Source organism: Siphateles boraxobius, unplaced genomic scaffold, assembly GCF_051911475.1.
Source record: "Siphateles boraxobius isolate OS27281-9 unplaced genomic scaffold, OSU_SipBor_1 8, whole genome shotgun sequence".
Taxonomy (NCBI): domain Eukaryota; kingdom Metazoa; phylum Chordata; class Actinopteri; order Cypriniformes; family Leuciscidae; genus Siphateles; species Siphateles boraxobius.
Genome location: NW_027509208.1, coordinates 6790296 through 6809091, shown reverse-complemented (window position 1 = coordinate 6809091; position 18796 = coordinate 6790296). Strand labels below are relative to the sequence as shown.

The following is an 18796-nucleotide window of genomic DNA, read 5'->3' as shown; positions in this document are numbered from 1 at the left end:
GAGAGTACGATCCTTCACGATGCAGGCATATCGGATGCGTATTGTGATATTTGTAAGATAGATGAATCATGAAGTAAAAAAAAAAGCCCCTGATTATCTGCACATGAACATATATGTCATTTTTATTTGATTAAGTGGTATTACAACAAAAGTTGTGCCAAGAGAATAATCATTCATGTTACAATCACCATTTGCACCCTTGCTCTATTAATAATATGATTTATTTGAATATCACACATACCTTAATGCTTACTTTACTGTGAACAGAAAAGTCATTTTTATACAAATTTTATGAACATGATGTTCAGGCCTTAATATTGCTTGTAGCAGTTTCAACTTCATCTTCCTCAGGGAAATGTGGCACTGATTTCTTGGCCACGACGTTATCCAGCCTCTGTCCCATCAGATATGGATTTGCACTCTGAAACACAGTCAGTGACAGATCCTGTGACATTTTACTGAAAATACGAGACATGTATGTAATTATAATTTTTTATAATTCTTGTGCTGATCTATTGAGAAGGATGCAGCAAAGAAAATGCAAAGAAAAATAATGTTTTAGTTATTTCATATTTATAGCATACCCTTTTTCTTCTCTTTGGCCCACCCTTCAGCTTTTCGTACAACAGTCCTTTATTCTGAAAGAAAAAAAAAGATATTTAAGTGCAGTCTGTTACAAACCAGTATTTATTCTCATACCACGTTATACATTCTCTGTATATTAACTTCTACAACACACTCTCATGGCAATTCTATTTAACATTTTGGTGAATTGCTGGCTAAGTCGTATGAATTCGACTTTAAATCGACTTTAAAGGTTGTTAAATCATGCTTCTTTCACTTGCGAAATATCGTTCGCATAAGCACCTCTCTTAACTTTGGAGATGCGGAAACTGTTATCCACGCTTTTATAACCTCCAGATTGGACAACTGTAACTCCTTATATAGCGGCCCTCCACCAAAGTTATACATCGCCTTCAAATGGTACAAAACTCTACTGCTCGAGCCCTTACATTTAACAAAAAATCTGCACATACCCCTCCTATCCTTTACCAACTTCACTGGCTTCCTGTGGTCAATCGCATCCAGTTTAAATGGCTAGTCTTAGTTTATAAAGCCTGTCATGGCCCCGCACCTAAATACCTCGCTGAGTTAATGCAACCATATGTTCCTGCTCAGACCCTTAGATCTAGCAATGACAATTTGCTTGTCGTACCCAGGTATAAAGTCTCTATTGTGGGTGGTAGGGCTTTTAGTGTTGTAGGCCCTAAACTGTGGAATAAGCTGCCGTCTTTATCAAAATATATGTCTTTTTTGATTATCTAACTTCTCATGTTAATTATTTATAGTTATTGGTTGTCTCCATCTGCTTTTCTGATTGTTTATTATAACAAGCAGATTGGTTGTCTTTTTGTCTGTCAACTGTTTGTATTATTTTGTGAAGCGACCTTGGGTTCTTGAAAGGCGCTATACAAAATAAACATATTATTATTATTATTATTATTATTATTATGAATTCCTACAATCTGATTTAAAAATATAATGGGTTAGTTCACCCAGAAAGGAAAATTCTGTCATTAATTACTCAGCATCATGTCGTTCCAAACCCGTAAGACTTTTGTCCATTTTCGTAACACAAATAAAGATCTTTTTGATGAAATATGAGAGTTTTTTGTCCCTCCATAGAAAGCTACACAACTACCACTTTGATGCTTCAAAAATTTATTTAATTTAAATTAATTTAAGCTTTTATTCACATATATACATTATTAGCGAACACAAACACAAGCTCAACCGAACCTACTTGACGCGCGAGAACAAAACCCCATTGGTTCTACTGAGGTTCTACTAAATGTAGAGGAGAACATATTGTAAGTACAGGAGAGGTACTTGAAGGAATTTGATGATTCTGTCAAGTACCTTTCCTGTACTTACATACATATGTTCTCCTCTACATTTAGTAGAGAATATGATTAGTATAATAAAAGTCTGATAACTGAGAGAAAGTAACTTTACTGCACTTTTCACTAAATTCAACATTTCATTTAAATGAAACATCAGAAGTCCGGCCTGTTTCAAGGTGTCAAGTGTGAACTTACCCACTTCGCCAGCGCAGGGTAGTCATGCTCAGGGTCAAAGAGGTGCTGATGTTTCTGGAATTCTCGACTGAACTCTGCAGTGTCAGGAGCGTTCTCTAAACATCCATCAGCAGCTATAAAGACATGATCACATTTTTTCAACCAGGAGAGATGCATCCCTTTCTCAAACCATTCACAGAAGTTTAGATTCCTTTAGGAGGATATAGTAAACATTTTCAATCTAAACAAATATTGAAAATGGATTTCTCTTGGTTTTTATGTGATTGATAAACTAAATAAATGGTGACACCACAGTATATTTGTGCACTGCGATCGGTTGCATTTGGATCTGCATACCAGTCTTTCCAAGGGGGCAAGGATTGGGAGGGTCGGGGTAGCCATGGTCCTCGCTGAAGTCTTTGGGAACACTATCCCCAGTTAACTCTGCAACAATGTTAGGGATGTTTCCGTACGGGCCGAGGTGCTGGAGTCCCTCGTGGGCACCACCTATTGGACAAAGTGTAAAATTACAGATAAAGGTAACCGCGTCATGAGTATTATACAGTTATTATATCCCCATTACCCTGTATAATCATTTGCATCTTTTAAAACCTGCGCTTATACAGAGTAACTCTTACCTTGGATGCTGAGAGGACCCACTATGTTGGTGGCCTGGTGCGCGGGATACTCGACCCTGGGCCGCGCGATTCCCAGCTGCTCCATCACTCCATGAAGCAGGCGCTGGATATCCGCCTCCGACACCTGATCCACCGTGCGTGGACTGCGGCCAGAAACCACGGCCATCGAGCATATAACGACACTCAGAAGAACCGTGTGTGTCATTTTCGGAGCCGAACCCATTGTTGACTTTCACTAACGTTACAGCCCGACAATAAACACAACATGTAGTGTAAAAATTATTACTGCGATGTATGCTAGCTAAAACTTCAGATGTAAACAAAATATATAGGCTACATTATTTGTTATTGTTTTATATTCACCGACCAGCTAATGTTGAAATTAGGTTATAAACTTGATGCTAGGATCTATAATTTAGATATTGCGCTCAAATAAAACGCACATCCCAGAACTTACGTCACAAGGCTTGACAAAAACATAGGCCGTTATTTTATTCGCGCACATTAAGAAACATTCATCTTTCAGCGAAGCTAAACATCCAACGTGTTGTAGACTATACAGAATAAAGAGTTAAGCAAACAGAAAAATTACCTACCAAGTAATCTGGATTGAGAAAGAGTGAGTCTGGTTCAACACAGATGCCGTCCTCCTCCTCCTCTTCTCTTCATTTGCTCTGTTGCCAAGCAGCAGAATCATCGCACTTATTGGTTAACGTAGTGACTAGCACATAGCCGTTAAAACATGCTGCTGTATTTTATAGGAAACGGTAGGCCTATGAGGGGGGAAGAACTCATATTTTCTATATCATTATTTTTAATTATAAATAAATAACTTGGTTGTATGTCGTCATAGTCCTTTAATGTTATGGACCTGTCAGTTTAATCGAATTATAATAATAGATTGACGTTTACAATGCAAATACAGCCTACAATGCAAAGAATAATAGCCAACAACAATGGTTCAATTATTCAATGATTTCCTTGGTAGTCTATTCTCGCGAATAGACATTAATTCGGCTGTAGGGTAATATAGCCTAGGCTATCTTATATAATTCGATTTTGCTCCAATGCATTAAGTGTGACATACCGGTGCCAGTTTAATTGTCTTCACTTGTTTACACCGCAGTTAATAAAATATGATGGTATTGACCTTTTACAATCTCATTTTTGTAAAATGCAATAAAATCAAGAATATGTTGTATTAATTCTATTTAATCTTTAATTAACTTACAAACGATTTTCAATGTTTTTACTGACCAACTTAATTGTATTTTTGTATATATACACAATATATATAGGCCTACTATTACTTTTTTTATGGATGCAACACAACCCAAAAAAAGTTGGGACAGGCATGTTTACCACTGTGTCACATCACCTTTCCTTTTATTAATTTTTAATCATTTGGGAGTTGCATAAGGATACTGTTTTTTTTCTGTTTTTTTTCTCCAATCTCTCCTGATTCAAGACGACAGGCAGTGGTCGCCATTGTCTGATTCTTCTTTTCATGATGGGCCATACATTTACAGTAGAAGACAGAACTGGACTGCAGGCAGGCAACTCTACGGTGTGTCTAGAAAACACTCTGTTGTAGCACGTGCAGAATGAGGCCTGGCATTGTCTTACTCTACAGCATCTTTGTATATAATTGATATATGGCCTATAGATTTCTCCTTGCATAATAGAGATTCAAGTTGTATTTCTTGATTTCTTGACTCGTGACAACCGTTTTCCAAAGTACTTCTGAGCACATAATATGGCTATATTTAACATAGTAGCGACGGTTTCTTTTATTTTAGACTGTGAAAAAAAAAGGATTTTTTTTTCTTTGTACTTTTGTCAGTTAAACAAAGGTTTAAGACAATTCTAATCACAGATTGTTGATTATTTTTGCATTTTACAAAATATCCCAACTTCTCTGAAAATGGGGCTGTAGTTTTTGAGGGTTTTAAAAATGGAATAATTATCAAGAATGCTAGAGAAAAGTATTTTTGCTCTTAAACATTTTGGACCTTTTTGCACTTGGAGTTGATCGATTTTCCACATAAGTTTTTGAGGATTTCTAGAAATCCTTTTAAACAAAAAATATGTAGCCTACCAAATTTACAGATATTAATAAACGGAGAGCTTTTGTTGAGTAAATGACTAATAGCTGCATTTTCTTCATTAAATTTTCAAAGACAAAACACAAAGAGTACATTTACACTTCACAACTTTTATTACAATAGTAAATGTATATACAGCACAAGGCACAGTAATAAATGTATACGGTGGGTTAGATGGATTGACTTGAGGAGGATCGAAGGTTTAGAAGCACTTTCTATGAACGATGGAGGGACCTGCCTCATCATATTCCTGCTTGCTGATCCACATCTGCTGGAAGGTGGAGAGGGAAGCCAGGATGGAACCACCAATCCAGACGGAGTACTTACGTTCTGGGGGAGCAATGATCTAGAGGACGAACACAAGAACATGAATGTAGTTAGACTGTAAAACTGGAACTATAAAGAAAACACGAGCTCATTTAGAAAAGTTTACCTTGATCTTCATTGTGCTAGGTGCCAGAGCAGTGATCTCCTTCTGCATACGGTCAGCAATACCAGGGTACATGGTGGTACCACCAGACAGGACATTGTTGGCATACAGATCCTTGCGGATGTCAATGTCACACTTCATAATGCTGTTGTAGGCAGTTTCATGGATACCAGCAGACTCCATACCTGTGAGGTGCAATGTCACAGACTGTGTTAGTGATATTTCCGTATTTCAGAAGGGAGCACTTGTGATGTATGGACAGCAACATGGGTTGATGCAATGAAGTCATTTGAGGCCCAACTAAAACACACCAATGAAAGAGGGCTGGAAGAGGGTTTCGGGGCAGCGGAAACGCTCGTTTCCAATGGTGATGACCTGGCCGTCAGGCAACTCATAGGACTTCTCCAAAGAGGAGGAAGAGGCAGCAGTGGCCATCTCATTCTCAAAGTCCAGAGCGACATAGCACAGCTTCTCCTTAATATCACGCACAATCTCACGCTCAGCTACGGAAGAGAAAAGAGAGTAAGTTAATTAGAAGACAATGAAAACATTTGTTTTGAGATAATGACAATACAAGACTCTACGTTATCCTGCTTATTGCATGGCTTCTCACTGAATAAATGAATAACTTGGATATTAAAAAATTGTTTGACTGTATAGTTTCTTATAGTGTCTGCTAAGAATTTTTTTTACAAAAACGATTTGCCAAGCAATGAGACAGACAATTTTACATTAATATTAAAACACTGAGATAATTTATTTTTAGTGTTTACTACTTTTTAAACAAAATCATTAAAATAAGTATGATTCTTCATAGAGCACCCACCAGTTGTCACGAAAGAGTAACCACGCTCTGTCAGGATCTTCATCAGGTAGTCAGTGAGATCTCGGCCGGCCAGATCCAGACGCATGATGGCGTGAGGTAGAGCATAACCCTCATAGATGGGGACGTTGTGGGTCACACCATCACCAGAGTCCAGCACGATACCTGTAACATGATGCATTGGCATTTTAAGTTTTCTACGTGCATGTTAAGTATGCATTGCTTTCTATTACAGATTTATAGGATTTAATGCCATATAATGTTATGTATTGCTTCTGGTGATTTGATAGACACTGACCAGTGGTACGGCCAGAGGCGTACAGGGAGAGAACAGCCTGAATGGCAACATACATGGCAGGGACGTTGAAGGTTTCAAACATGATCTGAAAAAAGAGAAAAATACAGCTTTATTATCCTTAAATAAAACTACAATTATAAAAACATTACATTACTTGAAATAAAATAAACAAAAGAAATATGCATAGATAGATAGATAGATAGATAGATAGATAGATAGATAGATAGATAGATAGATAGATAGATAGATAGATAGATAGATAGATAGATAGATAGATAGATAGATAGATAGATAGATAGATAAGCATTGAGTAATATTAATTAACTACATTTACTTACTATACAGTTAGAGTTTGGTTTAGGGTTAGTTACTTGTATGCATCATTTACTGTCATTACTAAGTACACGTAGCGTGTAACTACTTCACCTTAAAATAAAGTGTTAACCAATTTTTTACAGTGTAAATGTATTTGAATATTTGGCTGCTATTTTACGTTTTCACATCATAAGGTCCCACACAAGGGGACATTAATATTTGGGGTCTGTGTCAAAAAAAAGTTTGTAAACCCCTGCATTAGCTTACCTGTGTCATCTTCTCCCTGTTGGCTTTAGGGTTGAGGGGGGCCTCAGTGAGCAGAGTGGGGTGCTCCTCAGGGGCCACACGCAGCTCGTTGTAGAAGGTGTGGTGCCAAATCTGGAGAAATATATTAAATGAATGGATGAATGCATGGTGTGAATCCCTTGGTGACCAAACTAATCCTTATCTTTGATTAATGGATGAAAAACAAATCAGCATTTTGTAATAATTCTGTGATTGCTACCTTCTCCATGTCATCCCAGTTGGTGATGATGCCGTGCTCGATGGGATATTTCAGAGTGAGGATACCCCTCTTGCTTTGAGCCTCATCTCCCACATAGCTGTCTTTCTGACCCATACCGACCATCACACCCTGAGGTACAAGAGTCATGAGTTAGATCTATAATCTGTAGTTCAGTTTGTTTTGTATAATCTATTGCATACATTTTCAATATGGAATATTGGAAAAAAATGCTTTGGAGGCCCACCTGGTGACGGGGTCTGCCAACAATAGAGGGAAAGACAGCACGGGGAGCATCATCACCGGCGAATCCAGCCTTGACCAAACCAGAACCATTGTCGCACACGAGTGCGGTAGTCTCATCGTCGTCACACATGATTGGTCTATTTTAGAATGGTCCTGGGAGAAAGAAAACATGTGTTAGGAGAGTGTATAATTGTACAACAATGGTAATAAAATAAATGTTAAATAACCTTTATATGTTTTTAGCTTCAAAATGTTCAAGATAGAGCCTGCAGTAGAAAACGTAGCATCAGGTAAGGTCAATAAAAGGCCAGAAGCAGCACAGCAGAACAGCTTTAAACTATTTTAGGAATCAGCTCTTGTCATACTGAACAGAAGCCCCTGACCGAGCGTCCTATCTGTAGCTATTCCGCAGTTGTCTGATGACAAATGACAACAGGACCTAAGGGTCGCCTCCTCAGCTGTCTAGAAACTGTAAGAGATCCACTGGCAACATGTGTCACTTCACTATATCTGTTGATGACTCTCTTTATTAGAGCATTTTCAAGTGACCCTTATGAGATCTAGACATGGATTCCAATCCAATCTTATACAACTATAGTTACCACTGCTTCATCCCGCTATACTTCATGTGTTATTTCTTTACGCCCAACCATCTGTTTTCATACATTTCTCTAGCTACAGCTACATATATATTATCACAGAGGATGAGCAATTATCAGAAAAAGTCTTTATCAGAAAAAGTAGTTTCTGTTCAGACCATGAATGTAAAATCAGCCAATTATCCACCATCTGCATCACCAATTCCAGAGATTTATGTTCCTTCCCATGAAGGAGATGAAGTGTTGGGTTATTCCATCTCAAATCTTTTTCTCAATCCTGTCTCTCTGAAGTAGTCCATAGATAAAGGTAGTAGCAAACACTCACCAAGTTGTAGCACAAGACTGGGGTTTCCACTGGGATGAAGGGTATCGGAGAAGGATGCCCCTTAAATATGCTGGTGAGTGGGGGGCGGGTTCAGGATTTCACACAACACCAAATAAGAGATGCTAGAAAACGGCCCACAGACAGTATATCCTGTACTATATTCTCCTGCATGATTACCAAAATGGACAGATGTTTCTTAAGAGGGGATAGATCCTCTTTGGTAGCAAAATAAGCAGTGGAAAACTGTTAGTTATGATTTCAGAGCCTAATGGAAGGCCAAAAGAAGTACTATTCTTTCATCGTTCTCCATCTCTTTTAATATATTATGTCATGTTTAATGTCATGTTTTGTTATTATGTGTGACAACAAAAAAACACACTAAATAGATATTATTGATGACTGAATGTTGCTAAATGTAGTCAAAAAATATGAAGATAAATAGCATGGTTTTCTATGAATGTGGCTAACGAAAAATGTAATGCCAACTGTTTCATGATGCCATTCTTCTAAAGATGCACAATAAATACTACAGCGTTTATCGGACCATATTCCATATCAGAGTTTTTTTCTGCTGTCATCTAACACTTTAATAAAGTAATTTTTAAATATATATATATATAATTTAACACTTTTAAACTTTAGCAAATATCAAAATGAATATTTATTTTTTACACTGTACATTATGATATAATGGAAAAACCAGTGTTTCTAATGTTAACTAAAACTGAAATAAAATAAAATATAGTTATTTGTTGGAAAACTTAAAAGTAAAAAAAAGTAAAATTGGAAATGCTGCCTTAACAGATGACTGAAATAAAATTTGTAAAAAAGTTGAAGAACTAAAATTACTTAAAAATATTCAAAAGTTATTAACAAAAGCACATAATAAAATCACTTAAACACTGAAATTAAACTTTATAGTAAAAAAATAAAAGCTATTTTAAAATATCAATAAATACCATAACAGTGTAAAAATAATACTAAAATAGCCAACATTTTGTTGTACAATTTAAAATGTCAGATTTTTTTATATTATTATTATTTAGAGAAAATAGGATAGAATTTAAACATTGAACACAATAGTAATACTAAAATAACTAAAATTCAACCAAAAATGACTGATTTTTTTTTGTTGACAAAATAGTAAGGAATTGTAATATTGACATTTTCTTGGCCAATAACAATCACATTACCCAGAATTTAAATATAAAATTTACGCAAAAGGAGACATAGCACATGCAAAATAGTTGGTTTGTGATGCCATTACACACACCAAACAAATAAACTTAAAGGAATGTCAGGAAATCACGCATCATGACCTTTGACACGGAACAACATACATGTGTACGGTCAGTCTATCAATGATGACACAGTGTAAAAAAAATGATTTGACTTCACAGGCATTGGAAAGTTCAGAGCACAGGGGATGTAACACTAGATGTGTGGTGTCACGTAGGAGCCGGACCTGAGTAACACCACCTTTGTCAAATGGCCTGGGCCCTGGAATGCGATCGGGCCCACAACATGCCAGACAGCTGAGAGGTGTGGGGGTGTTAGGAAGGACCTGTGTCCTTTCTCTGCAACTGCTGTTCTCTGATTGGCTCAGCTCTGTCCTTTTAGGGTCATGGTGAGTGACAGGTGCTCCTGGCGACACATCAGCGCAGCTCCTCGGTGCTTGCTTGGCCCCAACTCCTTATTTGTCACCTTCTCCCCCGTTATCTCTTTCACTCGACACTGTGAGAAAACAGAGAAGTATATTCCTCTGTATATTCCTCTATATTTGCGAAAAACTGTAGTTTGATTCTAAGCATATCATTTGGATTATGACATGCATTTTACAGATTCATTTTCTTTTACCATTTGGTGTTAAAGGTGATAACCTCCTGTTATGGTGTGTATGTTATCTTGTGTTGTTTCAGGCTTGGTAAACAGGAGATAATGTTCTATTTGTGACCCTCAAAGCTCAAACCTGACTGAAAAAGGCCGTGATATCAGCGTGATAGTATTTCCAAACCTTTTGTTATCAGATTTCTGGAGTTTTTTTACAGACCCTTTGGCTTGCTGTGCCAAAGTTGGATTATGTGTGAGCATTTTTGAGCATCATCCTCTATCCTCTCTGTTAGATGTGCTATTATTAGCAGTTTTTTCTCCGTAGCTTGATAGATATCTACAGCACACAATCCATTCGGATTCCCTTGAACCCTCACGTAAACTGTGACTGATACTAGCTTCTTATTATAGCTCCGATGAGGCTGTTCACCAAAATGAGATCATTGCTAATGATTTCTTTGCAATTGTAGTGTGGTTTAGTATCTTTCTGGTGAAAAGCGTGGGTTGCAGCGTGATGCTCAGGAAAGATAAATGAAGGAATTTGGGTGTCTTGTTGGGCTATTAAAGTACAGTGACAGTTGTAATTCTACCGTGGCAATATTTACTGGGTTGATGATCTATTAGCGTCAGTTAAGAAGCACTGCTGTGTGGGAGGCCCAGTGGTCAAACAAAGCAGGCAACCAACACAAGCACTTTGACAGGGTCCCGTCTCCTTAAAAGGGCATGGAGGGGACACAGGATTTGCCTGTTTCAGACAGCTGTGCTTACCAGTAGACCACCACTTGGAGTGTGGCAACTGTTGGGACCAAATGCTTTTTAACATTCATTACATTGGGAACAATGGTTTGTTGATTAACCTGTTTGTAACATGAGCCGGCAGGGCCGTACCAGCAAGTGATGTGGATCGTATGCTGGGCTGTTGATCCACATCGTGTAGTGTTTGCAGGGCCTTTAATATACATGGAAAGGATGAATTCACCTTAAGTATCAAATGTGAGTACATAAAAGATAAGTAAATATCTATATTTAAGAATATTCAAAACAAATGACAAAATGGCTAAAAAATTGAGGGGGGAAATGCCAGTAAATAAATCAGTGCTGATATCGTTACTTAAAAACTATTGAAATTGTTTTTAATAACTGAAATAAAGCTGATATAAAGCTGTATATGTATATATATATATATATATATATATATATATATATATATATATATATATATATATATATATATATATATATATATATAAGTATAAAAGTACAGTATTCCTCATTTGATATATATATATATATTGAGGAATACTGTACTTTAATACTTTTGACTGTTGTGCCACTGGGTTGTTTCAGTGATATGTCTGTTAACAAGATGTAATGTGTGTTGTCAATGTGTCAGCTAAAGCAGCTGTTAACTCTCCAGAATGACGAACCACTGACAGGCATGCTAATAAGAAAAACCCCCTATAAATGATCCTCATAGTAATATACATGTCCCAGAGTCAATCACTGTTCATATTCAGACACTCATACTGACTCAGACAGGAAGCCTCTTGTTCATGACTATCCATTACCGTGTTTTCACAGCAGTTACAGCAGCACAGATCAACTGGCAAGTCAATAACAGTTGTGCCACACTGATATAGCAGTGTGGCTTATTAGGAAAGATATAACAGTTTTAGTACATGCAACAAAAAAAAACGGATATTAGCATATGTAAATAAGCATAAAAGATGAATTGCCCTATTTTAAAGCAGGCCGGACTGTTAACGCTTTGTTCTTCGTGTTTAATGAATGCGTTCTACAACTTAAAGTTAATGCCATCCCATGCAGAAACTGTTTTGAAATGTCCTGAGAGCACTTAGAGGAGGACAGCCGGTCACCAGCTCATGCCATGAGTGCCCCAGATAATGACTACTATAAATATATTGAGTGCTTTAGAAGTTTCCATGTCAGAAATGTTGTTCATTACAGGTGTGCATGGAGAAAACTACATAATCCACTAAGTGCATTTAAACATCATGATTACCCTTGAGAAGTTGAAAAAGTTACTAAAAAAATTCCAATGTGATTTTTATATTGAACATTCAACAGCCAATAGCTACTGGCTTATTGTATTGACCAGCATTTCAATACCAGTTATGAATGAACACCCTTTAAAATCAACCTCCAAGATCAACAATCAAGAGACTGTGGTTGAAGTCAGTTTGGGCAGAATCTAAAAAGCTTTATATCAGCTAAAATAATTCATTAAGACTGTGTAGGCAACAACAGGAGCCAGGAGAAAGAAAAAAAACATCTGACGATTGTTTGGTCTTATAAAAGAAACTAAATTACCCTGTTTAAGCACTGATTGAAGTATGCTTTTAGTCACATCACTAACATTTGCAGTAGACCAATGCATCAGTCACATTAAAAACTCCCAGGTCCAGTTCCACTGACAGTACATTAGGCCATAGTTCAATCAAGACATTTAAGTAGCTTTAATAAATGTGCCTTAGAAAGAAATATTACTGGTGTGTATCTTGAGACAAAACAATGGCACAGACAATCTTTAAGAAATGTCAGTGCAAGTTGCTTTCAGTTAAAACTGCACAAACATGCATTTTAGTCTGGGACTAGCTTAAGCCTTGTCTATGAAACCAGAGGCCAGAGTTGTAGACAAATGTCTAATCCTAGTCTCTGCCACACCCTAGAGGCAAAGCAATGAGTAGAAAAGGAGAAAGAAGATTTGTTCCTTTTATTATCATTTAAAACAACAAAAATAAAAGCAATTGTAATAGAAGACATCATTAAAACAAATGAATAAAGAAAAATCATGTAAACTAGAATAAGTAAGACTGAATCTCCTTAGAGTCCAAAGGGTCCATAGCTTAAAAGTGTCCATTCAGGCACTCAGATTGAGTTTTTAAAAATCAGCATCCAGTCTGAAAGTGTTATCTGTAGATCCAGACATGACACCCATCCGCTGGTACTCGCCAACTCGCTTCTCAAAAAAGTTGGTCTTGCCCTCCAAGGAAATGTTCTCCATAAAGTCAAAAGGATTTTCCACTTTATAGACCTAGAAAGAAATGTAGAAGGTTAATGACACTTGAAATGTCATCTGTTAAACTGAAGACACAGCACAAGCTTGATTTGTAGTCTGATATTAGCCAAGGCTAATGACCTGAGGTCAGTCACAAAGACTATACGACCATGAACAAAGATGCAAAACTACCAGAAAATGCATAGTTTACATGTCAGTTTAAATGAGTAAAATAAAATAGGCTTTAAGGTTTCCAAATAAACTTACCTTGTCAAATCCCAACTCCAGCAGTAGCCTGTCAGCCACAAACTCAATGTATTGTTTCATTAGGTCACAGTTCATGCCAATAAGCTTTACTGGCAGCGCATCAGTCAGGAACTCCTAGGAAGACAAAAGACAAGTCACATGAGTTTGCCAGTAGCATGCATTTCATTCAAAGCAGTTAATAGTAAAGCTTTCACACAAAAAGACTCCAAGGCCAAAAAAGACTTGCATTACTTGAAAACCTGAAAGGGACTGTTTATGCAAGCACACAAACCTGTTCAATTTCAACTGCATTTGTGATGATTTTCTTTACTGTATCTTCTGATGGTTTGTTGATCAAGTGCTTGAACATGAGGCAGGCGAAGTCACAATGAAGACCCTGTGAAGAGAATGACAATAAACCTTAAGATCACATCTTCAGCTTTCACATAACATATTCAAAAGCATTCATGCGTGTGTTAGAAGACATTTCTAAAATGTTACCTCATCTCTGCTGATGAGTTCATTGGAGAAGGTGAGTCCAGGCATGAGTCCTCTCTTCTTTAGCCAGAAAATAGAAGCAAAAGACCCAGAAAAGAAGATTCCTTCCACTGCAGCAAAAGCCACCACTCTCTCTCCTAAATACAGACTTAAATTAGCTCAGGTCATAATTTAAAATCATTAGTAAATAAAAACTGCAGTAGCATGTTAGTACAACATACCGAATTGTGCATTTTTGTCACCAATCCAGTTGAGCGCCCAGTCAGCCTTCTTCTTTACACAAGGCATCGTCTCAATAGCATTGAACAGAAATTCTCTACAGGAGCAAAACACACACTTGATTATTAATTAGTTAAATGTCTAAATGGATTGAAGTTAGACAAGCACATAGTTTAAGGAGCTCAGTTACGGCGATAGTTTCGTGCTGACACCCTACAACCAGTGGACCACACGTCCACTGATCTTGAGCAGTCAACACTCAGCTCCCATTATCAGCTGAGGTACGTACCCCTGCGCCACTCATCATTGCCCCAAATAACTCCGTGTCTAATAGCTCACCTCTCTTTGGGATCTTTGATGTAGGAATTGATCAACAGGCTGTACATTTCAGAGTGAATGTTTTCCATTGCAATCTGGAAACCGTAGAAGCAACGGGCTTCTGTCACTTGGACTTCCTGAGTAAATCGCTCAACCTAGATTAAATCACAGAAGACATGCAATAAGAAAAGTGTGACTTACAGAAGTTTAAAAATCTTGTGAAAGTTTGCCTCAGAACGCACCAAGTTCTCATTGACAATGCCATCACTCGCAGCAAAGAAAGCCAAAACATGAGAGATGAAATATCTCTCCTCTTCTTTCAGGGAATCCCAGTGCTGAAGATCTTTGGACAGGTCAACCTTGGAAAAATTTAAATATTTAAAAACACTGCAATATAAAAATCAAACAACCTTGAGCTGTTTTTGTACGTTTGCTTTGATGTCAAGGTTTTAAGAACCATAATGTGGAACAAACTAATTTTTTCTGGTGTATCAAAATATACATTGAAGCTCACCTCCTCAGCAGTCCAGAAGGAGGCCTCTGCTTTCTTGTACATCTGCCAGATGTCATGGTACTGAATTGGGAAGATGACAAAGCGATTGGGGTTCTCCTTTAGAAGGGGCTCTTCCTCCAAAGCTCCTTTCCTGACTTTTGTCTGCACCTTAAAGTAAAAAAAAAAAAAAAAAAGTTAAACCTTTAAATCACCTATTATATTGCATGTTAATAGGAGTATAGGTAATAATGCACAAACACTTCATGATTGACCTTTCATGAGCATGACAAACTGAAGATTTTTTTTAATTACATGCATGTTCCCCAACAAAAGGCTTAATCTCAACTTTTCAGCATTTAAATACTTAATGTTTACCATTGAGCAATTTGCATGAAAAGCTAGTTTCGGCTGGGTTTGTTGCTTTGGTAACCAAACTTTTTGTCCCCATACTAAAAAGGTAGAAGTTAGAGACTTCAAAAAAAGCATTAGCATATGTTATTTTCTGTAACTATTTATGTAGTACTACAATAAACGTAAACGCTTGATCCCCCCCCCCCCCCCTCAAACTTGCCCTACTACTTCTGGTCTAGTTTGACGGTGAAACAAGTGTTCTTCCGGTTGACAATAAAATTCAACATAAAATATGGTAATTTAAACATCGCTCGAAACATGTACAGAATTCTTGCATATTTTAATCGTAATTTTTGCAACATTTCTTGGTAGTTTACACAAGGAATCAGCTCGAGATACCGACCGCCAAAATCAGTATAAACCCTAATAAATTAACTGATTTAAAATAGATAGTAACTTAACCCCCTCCTTTTAGTTTACCATATAGCATGGTCTTCAGTTAGATTCGTTTTTACGAGTCATTGTTCATCACAGGCCTGGATAGTTTTGATGGACAAGCCCAACTTGGCGCCAAATTTGTATCTACCACTTTAAAACATCACTCGAGAAACCAATAGTTTACGGTAAATTGGTATATATTTGTCATGCATTACTGCTATAAATCCAGAAGAAACGGGCAGGGATGCAGTTAAAGAAAGCGTAACTTACCTCTGAATCATCAAAGATTTTACGCGCCGTTTTGGACGCCAGAATTCTGGTGGAGTTCAGGCTGGGTGGCTGAGGACAAAACAAATCACACATTTTACGATCTACATCATGACTAACGTTAACGGTTACGTATTTGGCTCTTAATTCAGTATAGTAACTGTTATTGTATAGAATTCATCTAACGTTAACTTACTCCCGAAAAATAAAGTATCTCAGTAACAGTTAACTTACATGTCTTAGAATTACACGTATGGATATAGGATAACGCATAAAAAACGCGCTTACCGTATTTTCTTTGTCCACCAAGGACATGTTAGTTATTTTTGTAGAAATTGTGTTTTCATTCTTGGCCTTAAGTGGAGAGCGAGTTGTCATCATTGTAAAGATTAAAGCGTTGGTTAAATCAGAAAATGAGGTTAAGTTAAAAATATATGTAACACAACTTCTAAAACAAAGCCAGATACAAATAAATAAAAGCAAAAGTATGAGCTTGAAGGTCCACAGTCCAGCTGAAGCGAAGAAATCGAAGAATGAACAACGCCAGGGTCTAGTCTTTTATATTCGATTTTTGGCGCTCATTCTTAGCCAATAGGAAAACGGCAAACTGTACTGCTTTGTTTGGTCCTTTTAAATCTTTCATCAGATGAACCAATCAGAATTCTCGACGACGTCACGTGAGGACTACGCCTCGCGGGATATTCAAACATTTTGGGGGATGCGAAGTGTTACACAAAAACGAACATGAAAGTTAGTTACACAACCAGGTTTAAAAAGGCGCGAATTAAGGTCGAAAAACAGGTATTTATATTGTGTACAAAACATTTAATTTACAATATGTTGTGCGAAATGTGTGTTAAGGTTAATTGCCCACTAAAGAAAATCTTACATTTACAGGATATGGAATTTCTGATTTACGTACACTTTATCATAATGAGTTGTTATTATTTATAATTCCGTTCGAACAGAATAAGGTCAAATAAAATAACACATAGTGCCATTTAAATCACTCAAGTCTGCAGTTGTCGATTACATACAGATGCCACATTTGACAGCACACACAATAAATATTGTATAAGATTCTCAGTGCCTCGTTTTATAACAAGTCAACAACAAAACCAAGCCTATTTTCAACAACAAAAAAACTGCCAGTAAGTACTTTTGGCGCCAGATTTGAGTAAACAATTAAAATACATAACGTCAACCCGTAGTATTATCCATAATAGTTAAAAACGGAAATATATATATATTTTTAATGATAACCCTAAACTCAATTTGTGATCTTTAAAACAACTAACTTCATAAAATCATGACGGAAAATGTTTCTTCTCGTTTCTCTTGTCAACAAGCACAAAGATCACGGTGAGCATCATTAATTTATATCAAGTGTAGACTTTGGTGTTTAAAAAGAGGGATTATATGTATTTTAATGACGACTAAAAATTACACAACATACAACTATCAGCTGTTTGGCCATTTGCTCACCACAGCCAAACCAAAACACGAATTCATACGAGCTGTGTGATTAATTAAAAGGCGGCATAACACAATAACCCAAGTTGTATTGAAAATGTATTTTACAGCAGGGAAAATATTGAAATCCTTTGTTTTCTTATAACAAAAAAAAAACATTTCCAGGACGCGGGACGAGGAACAACAAAAACGCCCAAGAGGTCACTTCCTGCCTGGGATAAAATACTGAATGCTTTTGGGATACTGCTTCCTAGTGGCAGGAGGACAATAAACACAGATGTGCTATGGTTAGTAGAATCTCTCATTAGATAAATTGTGGTAACAAAGTTAAACATCTGTTCAAAAATATGAAAAATGATCAGCTGCATACACATTATCTTCAATCTTCGATTTTACTCGCAGACGACATTACTTATTTAGCTAGTGATTACTATTCAACTATTTCATTTTTAATAATCTATTTCAATAATAACAATGCAAAGATAAAAACTGAGCAAAATATACAAACACACACAAAACATTTAGCTGCTCTGAATGCGATAGTGGGATCAACACTGTGGAGGAAATAAAACAAATCTTCGTATATTATGCGATATTATGCAATCTGCCTGTAATGCTAGAGACAGCAGGGGGCGCGCTTCACCTATATTCAAATTTGCCGTTCGCATTAACGAAAATTTGTTAAAAGGCTATTATTATTGTCATATATACATGTTTCATCGTAAATTATAATAAATACAACGATTCTGTAAAGTATAACTAAAATAAAAAAGTCATTGTATTCCGTCAGACCATCCGTAATAGACCATCGTCGAGTTTTCCCATTTTTATTTACTTTCACTTTGGTTTAGTTAATTATCATTTAAACAGAACATACGGTATATTAAGTATTTTAGTCCAGTTTCCGTTTTTGTTTATTTTGTTTTACCTTTTCCTGTTTGGAAATATCGGTCAGTAAGGCAAATTGGCGGAAACCAAGGTTGTCAGTCAAGCTGCTGCTGCTGCCTTATTTCCAACTCCTCTGTGATTGGTCGCGCCCCCTAACCGCTCCACAATGAAGCGATGTGATTGGATGAGGTTTGTAACTGGGTGCTTTGGGATGACAATGTTGAGTATTGATGTTGAGCTGGTGTTGTGTAACTGTGTCGTCACACCAGTTCGTGGCTATGTAATGATTTTATTGTTTTATTTATCCACGTTTTACGTGTTGAGTAACACTTGTCAGGCTATGTTCATATTCATATTTTTTTGTTGTTTTTTCATGTCTGAGTTTAATCTCTTTTTT

The 18796-nt window shown here is 36.8% G+C and overlaps 3 protein-coding genes and 1 non-coding gene across 6 annotated transcripts; all 4 read right to left on the bottom strand.

Moving 5' to 3' along the window:
• Positions 1 to 96: 96 nt before the first annotated feature.
• scg5 (secretogranin V) lies at positions 97 to 3411 on the bottom strand. The gene is made up of 6 exons (XM_077220316.1): positions 3313 to 3411; positions 2717 to 2951; positions 2436 to 2585; positions 2100 to 2212; positions 585 to 638; positions 97 to 421 (listed from the first exon to the last, which is right to left on the bottom strand). Exons 2-6 carry the CDS (start codon positions 2937 to 2939, stop codon positions 305 to 307), a joined length of 657 nt encoding a protein of 218 aa, XP_077076431.1. The 5' UTR covers positions 2940 to 2951; positions 3313 to 3411; the 3' UTR covers positions 97 to 304.
• Positions 3412 to 4915: 1504 nt separating this feature from the next.
• actc1a (actin alpha cardiac muscle 1a) lies at positions 4916 to 8417 on the bottom strand. 2 transcript variants are annotated; one of them, XM_077220315.1, is made up of 10 exons: positions 8360 to 8389; positions 7663 to 7701; positions 7437 to 7588; positions 7193 to 7321; positions 6955 to 7065; positions 6373 to 6457; positions 6078 to 6239; positions 5563 to 5754; positions 5255 to 5436; positions 4916 to 5167 (listed from the first exon to the last, which is right to left on the bottom strand). In XM_077220315.1, the coding sequence occupies exons 3-10, from the start codon at positions 7563 to 7565 to the stop codon at positions 5024 to 5026; spliced, it is 1134 nt and encodes a 377-aa protein (XP_077076430.1). In that variant the 5' UTR covers positions 7566 to 7588; positions 7663 to 7701; positions 8360 to 8389; the 3' UTR covers positions 4916 to 5023. The 2 variants fall into 2 exon arrangements, with proteins under 2 accessions (XP_077076430.1, XP_077076429.1); XM_077220314.1 differs by lacking the exon at positions 7663 to 7701 and having other exon boundaries at positions 8360 to 8417.
• Positions 8418 to 12908: 4491 nt separating this feature from the next.
• rrm2 (ribonucleotide reductase M2 polypeptide) lies at positions 12909 to 18531 on the bottom strand. 2 transcript variants are annotated; one of them, XM_077221170.1, is made up of 10 exons: positions 16327 to 18531; positions 16042 to 16110; positions 15004 to 15150; positions 14732 to 14848; positions 14511 to 14644; positions 14174 to 14268; positions 13956 to 14089; positions 13747 to 13851; positions 13476 to 13589; positions 12909 to 13244 (listed from the first exon to the last, which is right to left on the bottom strand). In XM_077221170.1, exons 1-10 carry the CDS (start codon positions 16417 to 16419, stop codon positions 13092 to 13094), a joined length of 1161 nt encoding a protein of 386 aa, XP_077077285.1. In that variant the 5' UTR covers positions 16420 to 18531; the 3' UTR covers positions 12909 to 13091. The 2 variants fall into 2 exon arrangements, with proteins under 2 accessions (XP_077077285.1, XP_077077286.1); XM_077221171.1 differs by having other exon boundaries at positions 17337 to 17378.
• LOC143729869 (small nucleolar RNA SNORD94) lies at positions 14349 to 14484 on the bottom strand. Its single transcript, XR_013200124.1, has one exon. It is a non-coding gene; the product is annotated as a small nucleolar RNA SNORD94 (small nucleolar RNA).
• Positions 18532 to 18796: the final 265 nt, after the last annotated feature.